Below are 16801 nucleotides of genomic sequence, written 5' to 3' on the forward strand. Positions count from 1 at the left end.
ATACTAATAGGAACAATGGCTGGCACATATGTAATATATAGATGGCATATGGACACTTTGACAATACTAATAGGCACAATGGCTGGTACATATGTAATATATAGATGGCATATGGGCACTGTGACAATACTAATAGGCACAATGGCTGGCACATGGTGAGACTGCGGTTCTGCCCCTCTGTGTGACCCTCCTCCCGGTCCTCCGTCACTGAGGTGATGGAGCAGCCCTTGCACCGACTTGGAAAGCCTCCATCACCCACGGTGGCTCTTCCAGTGCTATGGACAGGTATCTGCCGACAGGGGGAGCTCTTACGTCTGGTCTCCGGGAATCGCTCCGGCTGCGCTCTGCACGCCCGTTATCCGCTGACTAGCCGGCCTCGCTTCCCGTGAAGACTATGGTGGCCAAGCAGAGGATCCGGATGGCCAACGAGAAACACAGCAAAAACATCACACAGAGAGGAAACGTGGCCAAGACCCTGGTGAGGAAGGACATGGGGGGCTGCAGGCGTCGCTGTGTGTGCAGTCGCCAGCCTTTGTGTGCGGTGTGCATGCGGGTCACACTATAGGGGTGCAGTGTGTGCTGCGGTACCGGATCGCTGTGGATTAGGGGGTTGCTGTGTGCAGTCAGTATGAATGCTGTCATATGTCAGAGCTGTTCTCAGATGGCTGCCCAGCTGTTCACTCAGCCTGCAGGTGCAGTCATGCTATTGGCTATGATGGGAGTTGTAGTTCTACAGCAGCCAGGAAGCTACAGGTTTCCCAAGTCTGCTTTCCTGGTGTATATTGATTTTCCCATATTGTAGCAGGCGGCTCCATACAGAAATGAGGTCTCCTGGGAGCTATGTACAAACCACAGTATTCATTAGGGCTATCACTTCTTGTGTGTCTCAACGTGGACCTTAGAAAAGCAAAAATGAATACATAAAATGCAGCTGTTGCCCATAGCAACCAGGGTTAGGCCTTATGGTATGGCCTCCGTAGTCAGGTGTTGTGGCTGATGGCTAACCTCCGGCACTCCAGCTGTGTTAAAACTACGACTCCCAGCATGCCCTATTCATTTCTATGGAGTTCCAAAAACAGCCAAGCAAGAGTTCATGCTGGGAGTTGTAGTTTTACCACAGCTGGAGTGCTGGAGGTTAGCCATCACGGCCCTATGGTGATCAGTCCAGGCTGTAATAGGGTAGGTTCACATGGAGGAGGCTTTGAGGCCATTTTTTAAAATCCAAAGCTAGAAGTGGATCCAGCAGGAAGAAGAAGTCCTTCCAATTCCCTTCGAATCCAGTGTCCTGTGAACCTACCCAAAGGGTACGACCCCGCGGCTTTAGCGGACACTATTTAAATGAATGAAGGCTAAGGATGAGCGAACTTGTGCTTACAAGGTTCGTGTTATCTAAGAATTCCGTCCGTGGTAGCGGAATCCATAATGGCATTCTTAGATAACCCGAACATTGTACGCCAAACTTGAAAACACAATTTCGCTCATCCCTGATGAAGACCACCAATTAGAGCCCGCTGCGGCCCATACTACATCACATTGCGACTGCACCACATAGCTGTGCTTAGTGTTAGGCCTCATGCCCACGGACGTTCCGTGCATTGGGGACTGCAACTTGCGGTCCCCAATGCACGGGCAACATCCGTGTGGCGGCCGGGACGGATCGAGACCCATTCAACTTGAATGGGTTCGTGATCCATCTGCACCGCAAAAAAATAGAACATGTTCTATTTTTTTGCGGTGTGGAGGCACGGACAGAAACACCACGTTCCGCACCGCAGCTCCGGATTGCGGACCCATTCAAGTGGATGGGTCCGCATTCGTGATGCAGGGAGCACACAGCCTGTGCCCGCATATTGCGGGCCGCAATACGGCAACGGCCATGTGCATGAGGCCTTAGAGTGGAGTCACACCATGGATTTTTCTGCAGCAAAATATCCATGCATTGCATGTGGGTTTATGCTATTTTTGTGGCAAATTCCTATCAAAATCCACATGTAACATGCAACAAATCCATGGCTTAAAATAACGCTCCCTGTGAGTAAACCCTTAAAAGGGGTCATCCACCTAGGAAAGGGGTCCTACTGCCGCTCCCACAAAAGTGAGCTGTGCTCTTTTGCATAGTAGTATTAGGCTGTGTTCACACAAGACTGAATAGCTGCAGGTTTGACACTGCAGATTTTTGTGCAGCGTTGTACAGCACCAGCAAAGTGGATGAGATGTTAAGAAATCTCCATGCCTACTCTGCATTCAAAAACTGCAGCGGAAATAGACCTGTGGTGAAGGGATGAAGTCCGCTGGCTTTTCTGCAGCAAAAGCCGCATATATTACATGCGTTTTTTGTTGTATTTTTTTCAGCGGAACTTTTGCTAAAACCACTTTGGATTATCCACTACCATTTCCAGTATGTGTGGATATACTCAGGCTAGGTTCACATGGAGTATTTTCAGTGCTGAAAAAAACCTCAATCCTCATTAGTTTTTTTTTTTCCCATGCGCCTTTTTTCTGACATGTTCTTTTAATGCGGTTTTGGCAAAGATTTTCATGGAATCCGCGTTAAGAATAGACAGGACACTTTTTTTGTCTGTGGTGCGGTCACATAGCATTATATTGATTTATGATACTAGTTAACCCTTAGGCCCCTTGCAGACAAGCGTGTCCGGATTAGGTCCTGATGCGTTGCGACTGAGATCAGGGAAAATTGTGCGAGTGCGTACGCAATTTCAGTCAGTTTTGATTGCGTTGCTCAGTTTTTCTTCCACGCGGTTGCAATGCGTTTTTCACGCACGTAAGAAAAAACTGATTGTGGTACCCAGATCCGAACCCGGACTTCTTCACTGAAGTTCGGGTTTGGGTTAGGTGTTCTGTAGATTTAATTGTTTTTCCTTATAACATGGTTATAAGGGAAAATAATAGCATTCTTAATACAGAATGCTTAGTACAATGTGGATTGAGGGGTTAAAAAAGATTTAAAAAAATTAACTCACCTCATCCTGTTGTTCGCGCAGCCGGCATCCTCTTCTTTCTTCTTCTTTCAGGACCTGCCAAAGGACCTTTGATGACGTAATCGCGCTCGTCAGCGCAGGTCCTGCTGAATGAAGATAGAATCTTCTATCTTCATTCAGCAGGACCTGCGCTGACGTCACTGCGCTCACCATGTGGTGAGTGCAATTACATCATCAAAGGTGCTTTGGCAGGTCCTGAAAGAAGAAGAAAGAAGAGGATGCCGGCTGCGCGAACAACAGGATGAGGTGAGTTAATTTTTTAAATCTTTTTTAACCCCTCAATCCACATTGTACTAAGCATTCTGTATTAAGAATGCTATTATTTTCCCTTATAACCATGTTATAAGGAAAAACAATTAAATCTACAGAACACCTAACCCAAACCCGAACTTCAGTGAAGAAGTCCGGGTTCGGGTCTGGGTACCACAATCATGCGCGTGCAAAACACATTGCTCTCGCGTGGAAAAAGCAACGCAATCGCAGTCAAAAATTACTGAAATTGTGTACGCATTTGCACGATTTTCCCTGATCGCAGACGCAACGCATCCGGACCTAATCCGGACATGCTTGTCTGCAAGGGGCCTTAGGCCTCTTTCACACAAGCAAGTTCAGTCAGTTTTGTCTGCGATTGCGTTCAGTTGTTCAGTTTTTTTCCACGCGGGTGCAATGCGTTTTGATGCGTTTTGCACACGCGTGATAAAAAACGGAATGTATACAAACAACATCTCTTAGCAACCATCCGTGAAAAACGCATCGCATCCGCACTTGCTTGCGGATGCAATGCGATTTCCACGCAGCTCCATTCACTTCTATGGGGCCAGCGTTGCGTGAAAATCGCAGAAGATAGACCATGCTGCGATTTTCACGCAACGCACAAGTGATGCGTGAAAACCAACGCACATGTACACAGCCCCATTGAAATGAATGGGTCCGGATTCCGTGCGGGCGCAATGCGTTCGCATCACGCATTGCACCCGCGCGGAATACTCTCTCGTGTGAAAGGGGCCTAAGGGTTACATAGCATCATAAATCAATATAATGCTATGTTACTTTCACACTTGCGCTTTCCCTTTCTGCTATTGAGATCGGTCATAGGATCTCAATAGCGGGGAAAAACGCTTCAGTTTTGTCCCCATTCATTGACAGTGGGGACAAAACTGAACGAAACGTAGTGCACCAGAATGCATTCCGTTTGGCTGCGTCCCCATCGCGGACAGAATAACGCTGCAAGCAGCGGTTTTATGTCCGCAATGTGCTGTGCAAAACGGATCCGGACGGACTTTCAATGGAGTTCATCACGGATCTGTCATGGCTATTTTAAAGATGATACAACCGGATTCATTCAGAACGGATGCAGACGGTTGTATCCTCATGACGGAAGTGTTTTTTGCTGATCCATGACGAATCCAGCAAAAATGCTGTTGTGAAAGTAGCTTTAGTTGCCCATTCCAATCAATCAGATTCTACCTTTCATTTCCCAATGGAGCTGTGAAAAATGAAAGGTGGAATCTGATTGGTTGCTATGGGTAACTAAGCCAGCTCTACTTTGCACCAGTTTGATAAATCAATTCTGTTCATCTGAATGAGGCTTTTAGAAATCCATGCTCTTCTTTCCAAAACAACCCCATTCAGATGAATGGAACTGATTTTCAGTCGCAGAAATTTCTGCAACAAAATCTGCCATCTGTGAAGGCACCCATGAGCCACCTGCCCATATTGCCGAATATGTGCGATTTTTCCGCAGCGTACTGTAGTACAGTACCAGCAAAGTGTAGGAGATTACACAAATCTTATGTACACTTTGCAGATTGTTTCTGTGCAAAAAAATTGACCTGTTGCGCGTATTTCCAAATCCACAGCATGTCAATTACGGTATGTTTGCCGTTTTAGACTACTTTCACACTAGCGTTTTGGCTTTCCGTTTCTGAGATCCGTCATGGGCTCTCACAAGCGGTCCAAAACGGATACGTTTTGCCCTAATGCCTTCTGAATGGAAAAGAATCCGCTCAGAATGCATCAGTTTGCCTCCGATCAGTCTCCATTCCGCTCTGGAGGCGGACACCAAAACACTGCCTGCAGCGTTTTTCTGTCCGCTAAGTGGTGCGGAGCAAGACGGATCTCTGACACAATAGAAAACGGATCCCTCCTCCATTGACTTTCAGTGGTGTTCATGACGGATCCGTCTTGGCTATAGAAGACATAATACAACCGGATCCGTTCATGACGGATGCATGCGGTTGTATTATTGTAACGGAAGCGTTTTTGCAGATCCATGACAGATGTGAAAGAAGCCTTAGCTGCGGATTTCACCCTTTTCCAATAAGAATAAGATCTGCGGCACAACAGCATCAAATCCGCTGTTAGGAATTGAGGATTTTGGTGCAGGAACGCACATAAATCCGCATGAAAATTTGTGTGGCTCTTATGTGCGTTTACTCACACCCGAGTGCAGGTACCCTTAGGGTAATTTCACACGATGCGGATTGTTGCGCTCATGCACACTTGATCCGAATTTTTTGCGGATCAGATGTGGACACGTTCATCTCAATGGGGTCGCAAAAGATACAGACAGCACACCTGTGAATGGGTCCGCATCTGTGAAAGGGTGCGCACACGGATGGTGTCCGTACATTACGTATTTGCGGGCCACAATACGGGCACGGCTGGCACACGTTCGTGTACACGAGCGGTTAGGCTGGAATTACGTGTGAATGATTAGCTGCAGATTTTCTGCAGTGTTTCTGCTTGTAATCTGCAGCAGAGAAAAAACACTTTGCATTGGAAAGGGTGAAATCCACAGTATAAATTGACATGCCACAGATTTAGGCTAGGGCTACATGGTGACAGTTGTCGCACAAAAGTCGCACGACAATTTTTAGAATGATAGTCAATGGTGTTGCACTGCAACATACTGCAACACGACAGTTGCAAAAAATCTACTGCGACAAGTTGCATTCGCAGCTTTTCGGATGTCGCAGTGCTGTACCATTGACTATCATTGCAACAAATGTTGCGCGACATTGGTGGTGGTGCGACATGAATGTTGCACGACACTTGTCGCAATGTAGTTGTTCTCTTTTTGTCGCACGACATATGACGCCATGTAGCCCTAGCCTTAAGATCCAGGTCAGTGGTGTGAATGGGTCCGCATGCAACCCGCAAAAAATTGAGGATTGGATGTGGAAACAAACCACGGTGGTGTGCATGAGCCTTAAGGCCTTAGCACAAGTCTGTGATTCACAGACATTTGAATATCTGTGTTCTGTACAGCCTTTCTGGGGACTGTATTTCCCTTGTAACTGGGGCTACTATGTCAGCCCCAGTTACAGGAGAAATCAGAAATAAATAAAAAAGTAATGTTAAATGTCTTTTATGACCTCATGAGGAGCACAAAGTTTAATATAAATAAATAAATAAATAAAAACTGTGCCAAAAGTGCTATGTACCCCTAAATGGTATCAATGAAAATGTCAACTCATCTGACAAAAAAACGAGTGCCCACACAAGACCATTGCCATAAAAAAATGGTGACCCAAAAACATATTTCCAAAAATGCTTTTATTGTGTAAAACTTAAAAAAAATTATATTTGATATCGCCACATCCATAACTACCTATTCTGTAAAAATATCACATGATCTATCCCGTCAGGTGAACGCCGTAAAAAAAAAAGCCAGAACAGCTATTTTGTGGTCACTTCCCAAAATGCATATCGAGCGATCAAAAAGTCTAAAAGACATGGTGATTCAAAATATTAATTATTTTATAATGCAAAAGTAATAAACCATGAAAAACTATTCGGGTCATTTAAAAAACTGGTGTAAAGTAGAACTGGCTTAGTTGCCCATAGCAACCACTCAGATTTCACCTTTCATTTTCCAAAGGAGCTGTCAAAAATGAAAGGTGGAATCTGATTGGTTGCTGTGGGCAACTAAGCTAATTCTACTTTACACCAGCTTGATAAATGACCCCATATACAGTACAGACCAAAAGTTTGGACACACCTTCTCATTCAAAGAGTTTTCTTTATTTTTATGACTATGAAGGCATCAAAACTATGAATTAACACATGTGGAATTATATACATAACAAACAAGTGTGAAACAACTGAAAATATGTCATATTCTAGGTTCTTCAAAGTAGCCACCTTTTGCTTTGATTACTGCTTTGCACACTCTTGGCATTCTCTTGATGAGCTTCAAGAGGTAGTCCCCTGAAATGGTTTTCACTTCACAGGTGTGCCCTGTCAGGTTTAATAAGTGGGATTTCTTGACTTATAAATGGGGTTGGGACCATCAGTTGCGTTGAGGAGAAGTCAGGTGGATACACAGCTGATAGTCCTACTGAATAGACTGTTAGAATTTGTATTATGGCAAGAAAAAAGCAGCTAAGTAAAGAAAAACGAGTGGCCATCATTACTTTAAGAAATGAAGGTCAGTCAGTCAGCCGAAAAATTGGGAAAACTTTGAAAGTAAGGGCTATTTGACCATGAAGAAGAGTGATGGGGTGCTGTGCCAGATGACCTGGCCTCCACAGTCACCGGACCTGAACCCAATCGAGATGGTTTGGGGTGAGCTGGACCGCAGAGTGAAGGCAAAAGGGCCAACAAGTGCTAAGCATCTCTGGGAACTCCTTCAAGACTGTTGGAAGACCATTTCAGGGAACTACCTCTTGAAGCTCATCAAGAGAATGCCAAGAGTGTGCAAAGCAGTAATCAAAGCAAAAGGTGGCTACTTTGAAGAACCTAGAATATGACATATTTTCAGTTGTTTCACACTTGTTTGTTATGTATATAATTCCACATGTGTTAATTCATAGTTTTGATGCCTTCATAGTCATGAAAATAAAGAAAACTCTTTAAATGAGAAGGTGTGTCCAAACTTTTGGTCTGTACTGTATACATTTGGTATCGTCATAATCATATCAACCCACATAATAAAGTTACCACATGGTGAACCCCATAAAAAATAAAAAGCAGACTAAATTGAAATTTTGTGATTAACCACTTACCGTCACGCTAACGCCGAAAGGCGTCATTTCTGCGGCGCTCCCAGGTCACACTAACGCCAATAGGCGTCATCTCGCGTGAGCCGAGATTTCCTGTGAACGCGCGCACACAGGCGCGCGCGCTCACACAGGCGCGCGCGCTCACAGGAACGGAAGGTAAGAGAGTTGATCTCCAGCCTGCCAGCGGCGATCGTTCGCTGGCAGGCTGGAGATGTGTTTTTTTTAACCCCTAACAGGTATATTAGACGCTGTTTTGATAACAGCGTCTAATATACCTGCTACCTGATCCTCTGGTGGTCCCCTTTGTTTGGATCGACCACCAGAGGACACAGGTAGCTCAGTAAAGTAGCACCAAGCACCACTACACTACACTACACCCCCCCCCCCCGTCACTTATTAACCCCTTATTAGCCCCTGATCACCCCTGATCACCCCATATAGACTCCCTGATCACCCCCCTGTCATTGATTACCCCCCTGTCATTGATTACCCCCCTGTAAAGCTCCATTCAGACGTCCGCATGATTTTTACGGATCCACTGATAGATGGATCGGATCCGCAAAACGCATCCGGACGTCTGAATGAAGCCTTACAGGGGCGTGATCAATGACTGTGGTGATCACCCCATATAGACTCCCTGATCACCCCCCTGTCATTGATTACCCCCCTGTAAAGCTCCATTCAGACGTCCGCATGATTTTTACGGATCCACTGATAGATGGATCGGATCCGCAAAACGCATCCGGACGTCTGAATGAAGCCTTACAGGGGCATGATCAATGACTGTGGTGATCACCCCATATAGACTCCCTGATCACCCCCCTGTCATTGATTACCCCCCTGTAAAGCTCCATTCAGATGTCCGCATGATTTTTACGGATGCACTGATAGATGGATCGGATCCGCAAAACGCATACGGACGTCTGAATGAAGCCTTACACGGGCGTGATCAATGACTGTGGTTATCACCCCATATAGACTCCCTGATCACCCCCCCTGTCATTGATCACCCCCCCTGTCATTGATCACCCCCCCTGTCATTGATCACCCCCCCTGTCATTGATCACCCCCCTGTCATTGATCACCCCCCTGTAAGGCTCCATTCAGACATTTTTTTGGCCCAAGTTAGCGGAATTATTATTTTTTTTTTCTTACAAAGTCTCATATTCCACTAACTTGTGTCAAAAAATAAAATCTCACATGAACTCACCATACCCCTCACGGAAACCAAATGCGTAAAATTTTTTAGACATTTATATTCCAGACTTCTTCTCACGCTTTAGGGCCCCTAGAATGCCAGGGCAGTATAAATACCCCACATGTGACCCCATTTCGGAAAGAAGACACCCCCAGGTATTCCATGAGGGGCATATTGAGTCCATGAAAGATTGAAATTTTTGTCCCAAGTTAGCGGAACGGGAGACTTTGTGAGAAAAAAATTAAAAATATCAATTTCCGCTAACTTGTGCCAAAAAAAAAAAAAAATTCTATGAACTCGCCATGCCCCTCATTGAATACCTTGGGGTGTCTTCTTTCCAAAATGGGGTCACATGTGGGGTATTTATACTGCCCTGGCATTCTAGGGGCCCCAAAGCGTGAGAAGAAGTCTGGTATCCATATGTCTAAAAATGCCCTCCTAAAAGGAATTTGGGCACCTTTGCGCATCTAGGCTTCAAAAAAGTGTCACACATCTGGTATCGCCGTACTCAGGAGAAGTTGGGGAATGTGTTTTGGGGTGTCATTTTACATATACCCATGCTGGGTGAGAGAAATATCTTGGTCAAATGCCAACTTTGTATAAAAAAATGGGAAAAGTTGTCTTTTGCCAAGATATTTCTCTCACCCAGCAAGGGTATATGTAAAATGACACCCCAAAACACATTCCCCAACTTCTCCTGAATACGGCGATACCACATGTGTGACACTTTTTTGCAGCCTAGGTGGGCAAAGGGGCCCATATTCCAAAGAGCACCTTTAGGATTTCACAGGTCATTTACCTACTTACCACACATTTGGGCCCCTGGAAAATGCCAGGGCAGTATAACTACCCCACAAGTGACCCCATTTTGGAAAGAAGACACCCCAAGGTATTCCTTGAGGGGCATGGCGAGTTCCTAGAATTTTTTATTTTTTGTCACAAGTTAGTGGAAAATGCTGATTTTTTTTTTTTTTCATACAAAGTCTCATATTCCACTAACTTGTGACAAACAATAAAAACTTCCATGAACTCACTATGCCCATCAACGAATACCTTGGGGTCTCTTCTTTCCAAAATGGGGTCACTTGTGGGGTAGTTATACTGCCCTGGCATTCTAGGGGCCCAAATGTGTGGTAAGGAGTTTGAAATCAAATTCTGTAAAAAATGACCTGTGAAATCCGAAAGGTGCTCTTTGGAATATGGGCCCCTTTGCCCACCTAGGCTGCAAAAAAGTGTCACACATCTGGTATCCCCGTACTCAGGAGAAGGTGGGGAATGTGTTTTGGGGTGTCATTTTACATATACCCCTGCTGGGTGAGAGAAATATCTTGGCAAAAGACAACTTTTCCCATTTTTTTATACAAAGTTGGCATTTGACCAAGATATTTATCTCACCCAGCATGGGTATATGTAAAAAGACACCCCAAAACACATTCCTCAACTTCTCCTGAATACAGAGATACCAGATGTGTGACACTTTTTGCAGCCTAGGTGGGCAAAGGGGCCCATATTCCAAAGAGCACCTTTCGGATTTCACAGGTCATTTTTTACAGAATTTGATTTCAAACTCCTTACCACACATTTGGGCCCCTAGAATGCCAGGGCAGTATAACTACCCCACAAGTGACCCCATTTTGGAAAGAAGAGACCCCAAGGTATTTCGTGATGGGCATAGTGAGTTCATAGAAGTTTTTATTTTTTGTCACAAGTTAGTGGAATATGAGACTTTGTATGAAAAAAATAAAAAATAAAAAAAATCATCATTTTCCGCTAACTTGTGACAAAAAATAAAAAGTTCTATGAACTCACTATGCCCATCAGCGAATACCTTAGGGTGTGTACTTTCCGAAATGGGGTCATTTGTGGGGTGTTTGTACTGTCTGGGCATTGTAGAACCTCAGGAAACATGACAGGTGCTCAGAAAGTCAGAGCTGCTTCAAAAAGCGGAAATTCACATTTTTGTACCATAGTTTGTAAACGCTATAACTTTTACCCTAACTTTTACCCAAACCATTTTTTTTTTATCAAAGACATGTAGAACTATAAATTTAGAGCAAAATTTCTATATGGATCTCGTTTTTTTTGCAAAATTTTACAACTGAAAGTGAAAAATGTCATTTTTTTGCAAAAAAATCGTTAAATTTCGATTAATAACAAAAAAAGTAAAAATGTCAGCAGCAATGAAATACCACCAAATGAAAGCTCTATTAGTGAGAAGAAAAGGAGGTAAAATTCATTTGGGTGGTAAGTTGCATGACCGAGCAATAAACGGTGAAAGTAGTGTAGTGCAGAATTGTAAAAAAGGGCCTGGTCTTTAGGGGGGTATAAACTTGTGGTCCTTAAGTGGTTAAAAAGCCAAATGTACCCCAAAATGGTGTGAATAAAAACTATGACTTGTCCATAAAAAATTAGCCCTCCCACCGTTCAGACAGCAAAGAATTTAAAAATGTATAGCTCTTAAAACCCATTTTAGCAAATTCCATATTTGAAAATCCTGATGGTGCTCCTTCCATTCGAAGTCTGCCATGTATGAAAATAGCAAGTTACGACCTTATATGGGGTGTTTCCATACTCAAGAAAATGCATAACAAATGTGGAGTGCATTTTCTTCTGTTTCCCGTTGTGAAAATGAAAAACCTGGGGCTTTTATTGTAAACATTAAAATTTTTCATTTTCACATCCAAATGTGTCTAAATTCTATGAAACATATCTGAGGTGAAAGCACTCACTATACTACTCATAAATTCCTTGAGGGTTGTAGTTTCCAAAATGGGGTCACTTTTGGAGGGTTTTCACTACCTCAGGGTCTCTTCAAGTGCGACATGGCACCCGAAAATCATTGTACAAAATCTGCCCTCCAAAAACCATATGGCGCTCCTTCTTTTCTGAGTCCTACTGTGTGCCTATACAGCAGTTTATGGGGTGTTTCTGTAAACTGCATAATCAGGGTAATCAATAAGGAGGTTTGTTTTTTCTGGTAAGGCCCCTTTCAAACGAGCGTAGGTCCGGATGTGTTCAGGGTGCATTCAGTGAAAGTCGCACCATTTTGCAAGCAAGTTCAGTCAGTTTTGTCTGCAATTGCGTTCAGTTTTTTCTGCACGAGTGCAATGTGTTTTGATGCTTTTTTCACACATAAACTGAAGGTTTACAAACAACATCTCCTAGCAACCATCAGTGAAAAACGCATTGCATCCGCACTTGCTTCCAGATGCAATGCACTTTTCACTGAAGCCCCATCCACTTCTATGGGTACAGGGCAGCGTGAAAAATGCAAAATATAGAACATGCTATGTTTTTCACTCAACGCAGAACTGATGCATGGAAAAAAAAAATGCTCATGTACACAGACCCATTGAAATGAATGGGTCAGGATTCAGTGCGGGTGCTATGCGTTCACGTCACGCATTGCACCCGCACAGGAAAACTCGCTCATGTGAAAGGGGCCTAACCCTTGCTATTTACAGGAAAAAACACCTGTGAAACACCTAAAGGGTTAATAATGTTTCTAAAATTAGCTTTAAATTAAAGGGGTGTAGTTTTTAAAATGGGGTAATTTATGGGTAGTTTCTACTATGTAATCCTTTCAAAGTGATTTCAGAACTGAATTGGTCCTTAAAGGCTATGGACACCTTTGGGGTCAATTTATTTTATTGCATTGTAATAATTTTGAGCTAAAAATAATTTTTTCAATTGGTCTATAATAAAAATATTGAATTTTTTTTGTGTACAGAGCTGAGATGCTCTACTAGTTGCCTGTGGATTTTCTCTCTTTTATGTCAGTTGGGGAGCAGACGGCTCCTTATCTCTGCTCTCCGCCCTTATAAACACTATAGCTCAGTTCTTATCTTACTGATAAGAATGTGGCTTAAAGAGGATCTATCACCGATCCTGACATTGTGAACTAAGTATCAGGATATATACAGCGGCGCCCAGGGATCTCACTGCACTTACTATTATCCCTGGGCGCCGCTCCGTTCCCCCGTTATCTCCTCCGGTATGTTCAGGGACTTGGTTATAGTAGGCGGAGTCTGCCCTTGTTCTGCGGGCATCTCCTTCTCCTAGGGCAGCTGTAGCGTTGGCCAATCGCGGCGCAGAGCTCACAGCCTGGGAGGTTTTTTTCTCCCAGGCTGTGAGCTCTGCGATGCGATTGGCCAGCGCTACAGCCTAGGAGAAGGAGACGCCCACAGAACAAGGGCAGACTCCGCCTACTATAACCAAGTCCCTGAACATACCGGAGGAGATAACGGGGGAACGGAGCGGCGCCCAGGGATAATAGTAAGTGCAGTGAGGGAGATCCCTGGGCGCCGCTGTATATGTAATGATACTTAGTTCACAATGTCAGGATCGGTGAAAGGTCCTCTTTAAATAAGTGTTTATGACCTCTCAGTAGTTTAGAGATCAGGTTTATTATATGACCGTCACTAAGTGAAAGTACCAGTCACAGAGTTAGAAAAACAGTTAACCCTTTGTGACAGAATGGCTCAATATTTTTAATAAAGGCCAATTGAAAATATAATTTTTAGCCAAGTGCAATCATAAACATAAATTGCCTTTAAACTGTCTGTTTTGGAAATTTTACTGAAAAGTTTAAACATTGTTTATACAAATTCTAAGCCTTCCAATGTCCTAAAAAATTTAAATGACATTAACAAAATGATCCTAACACAAATATACAAAATTTGTATATAAAATTTGTCCCAAACCACAAAGTCCCTTGGAGCGCAGCAGGTCTGTAGTGAAGTAGGTTCCAATTCACACTCAGTCCTTTGTACAAAAAAAAGACCGCGCGGCTCAAACTCTTTCCATAGGAGCGTGGATGAATAAGGTAGGTGGATGGTATCTTTAGATGCACTCGATCACTGGATTTAAGGTTCCCTTCACATTCAGATTTCTCACCTCCTGGATGTTAAATTAGAGGACTGAACATAGTGAGGTACCGCAACAATTCATTAAACAAATGGTTTTATTATACTCACATAGATAAAAAGTCTCATGCATATAAAAGTATAAAATGATGCCTGATCCGGGTTTCGCCTTATCTTGCTTCGTCAGGGGCTGCTCTGAATGCACTTATTCTCCCCACCCTTTTATATTCAGGTGAGTACTAATTAAATAGACCATTTAAACAATCCCAAAAGTGCAACTCCAAAAAACTCCATAAAATCGGCAATACAAACAAGTCTTCTATAAAATCATCCTCAATCAACACATTTTCTAATAAGGCAAATAAATTGTTTTTCTTCTACCTCACAGTTTACATAGCAGCAAAAAAACGCATTCCTCTTCTCTAGCCCTATTCACATACAAAAACACACATGTTCATAATCTTAAAACCCCTTTAGACATATCTTGATATTAGCTTGCAATACGGATATAACCGCATTCCTCTCCTCCAGCATTATTCACATGAAAAGCACACATACTTTACAACCATGTCGATGGAACCGTAGTTGTTTTGGGTATCTTTCATCACCCCTTCAGGCATGTCTTGATATCAAATTCTATATTTAACCCATCAGGTTGCAGTGTACCCAGACGGTAAATCCATTCGACCTCCTTTTTATTAATTTTTTTAATCGGATCCTCCCCTCTCCAATTCATCTGAACCCTTTCCAACCCCACAAACTTTAACCCCTGTGGGTTTTTATTATGTGCTTTCTTGAAGTGAGCTGAAACACTATGTGTGTCAACTCCTATTTTGATGTTTCTTAAATGCTCCTGTAAGCGAGTTTTCAACTTCCTAAAAGTCTGTCCAACATACTGGAGGCCTCATGGGCACTCCAGAATTTAGATGACCCCCATACTTTCACAGGTTAATTCTCCTTGCACAGTGTAGGTTACTCCCTTGCTGTTTGAAGTCACCTCTTCAGTTCTAATTTGTCTGTTTTCTCTTGTGCGCACCTTGCAAACCGCACAGAAACCGCACCAAGTGAATGAATGGTTTTTACTTTTTTGTTGATGTATAGGCAAACAGCTGTGAACCAATTTGTCTTTAATATTTGGTGCTTTCTTATATATTACAGTTGGCTTATCTGGAATTAACCCTCCAAGAACCGGGTCGTTCTTTAAAACCGCCCAGTTTTTTCTTACTGCATTTTTTATCAAGCCGGCACTATCACTAAACTGAGTGATAAACGCTAGCCTCATTTTCTCAGAGGCAACGTTGTCATCTTCCTGTTCTTTTATCTTTTGTCTACTTTCTTTTGCAACTGCATCTTTACACTCTCTCAAGCAACTTTCTGTATAGCCTTTTTCTAAAAATGTCTTCTCAATCAGTTCACTTTGCCTATAGTAGTCATGAATTTTTGTACAATTGCGATGTACAGGGTGGGCCATTTATATGGATACACCTTAATAAAATGGGAATGGTTGGTGATATTAACTTCCTGTTTGTGGCACATTAGTATATGTGAGGGGGGAAACTTTTCAAGATGGGTGGTGACCATGGTGGCCATTTTGAAGTTGGCCATTTTGAATCCAACTTTTGTTTTTTCAATAGGAAGAGGGTCATGTGACACATCAAACTTATTGGGAATTTCACAAGAAAAACAATGGTGTGCTTGGTTTTAACGTAACTTTATTCTTTCATGAGTTATTTACAAGTTTCTGACCACTTATACAGGGAGTGCAGAATTATTAGGCAAGTTGTATTTTTGAGGATTAATTTTATTATTGAACAACAACCATGTTCTCAATGAACCCAAAAAACTCATTAATATCAAAGCTGAATATTTTTGGAAGTAGTTTTTAGTTTGTTTTTAGTTTTAGCTATTTTAGGGGGATATCTGTGTGTGCAGGTGACTATTACTGTGCATAATTATTAGGCAACTTAACAAAAAACAAATATATACCCATTTCAATTATTTACTTTTACCAGTGAAACCAATATAACATCTCAACATTCACAAATATACATTTCTGACATTCAAAAACAAAACAAAAACAAATCAGTGACCAATATAGCCACCTTTCTTTGCAAGGACACTCAAAAGCCTGCCATCCATGGATTCTGTCAGTGTTTTGATCTGTTCACCATCAACATTGCGTGCAGCAGCAACCACAGCCTCCCAGACACTGTTCAGAGAGGTGTACTGTTTTCCCTCCTTGTAAATCTCACATTTGATGATGGACCACAGGTTCTCAATGGGGTTCAATTCAGGTGAACAAGGAGGCCATGTCATTAGATTTTCTTCTTTTATACCCTTTCTTGCCAGCCACGCTGTGGAGTACTTGGACGCCCTGTGATGGAGCATTGTCCTGCATGAAAATCATGTTTTTCTTGAAGGATGCAGACTTTTTCCTGTACCACTGCTTGAAGAAGGTGTCTTCCAGAAACTGGCAGAAGGACTGGGAGTTGAGCTTGACTCCATCCTCAACCCGAAAAGGCCCCACAAGCTCATCTTTGATGATACCAGCCCAAACCAGTACTCCACCTCCACCTTGCTGGCGTCTGAGTCGGACTGGAGCACTCTGCCCTTTACCAATCCAGCCACGGGCCCATCCATCTGGCCCATCAAGACTCACTCTCATTTCATCAGTCCATAAAACCTTAGAAAAATCAGTCTTGAGATATTTCTTGGCCCAGTCTTGACGTTTCA

At 43.0% G+C, this 16801-nt stretch overlaps 1 protein-coding gene across 1 annotated transcript in view; it reads left to right on the forward strand.

The window, feature by feature from the left end:
• Nucleotides 1–336: 336 nt before the first annotated feature.
• Nucleotides 337–16801, forward strand: part of SERP2 (stress associated endoplasmic reticulum protein family member 2) — a 46775-nt gene continuing 30310 nt past the window's right edge. Inside the window, exon 1 of the mRNA XM_040422010.1 lies at nt 337–478. Coding sequence (XP_040277944.1) covers nt 395–478 — 84 coding nt within the window. The 5' untranslated portion in view covers nt 337–394. The remainder of the gene's footprint in view (nt 479–16801) is intronic.

The sequence above is a fragment of the Bufo bufo genome, chromosome 3, assembly GCF_905171765.1.
Source record: "Bufo bufo chromosome 3, aBufBuf1.1, whole genome shotgun sequence".
In the NCBI taxonomy this organism is placed as follows: domain Eukaryota; kingdom Metazoa; phylum Chordata; class Amphibia; order Anura; family Bufonidae; genus Bufo; species Bufo bufo.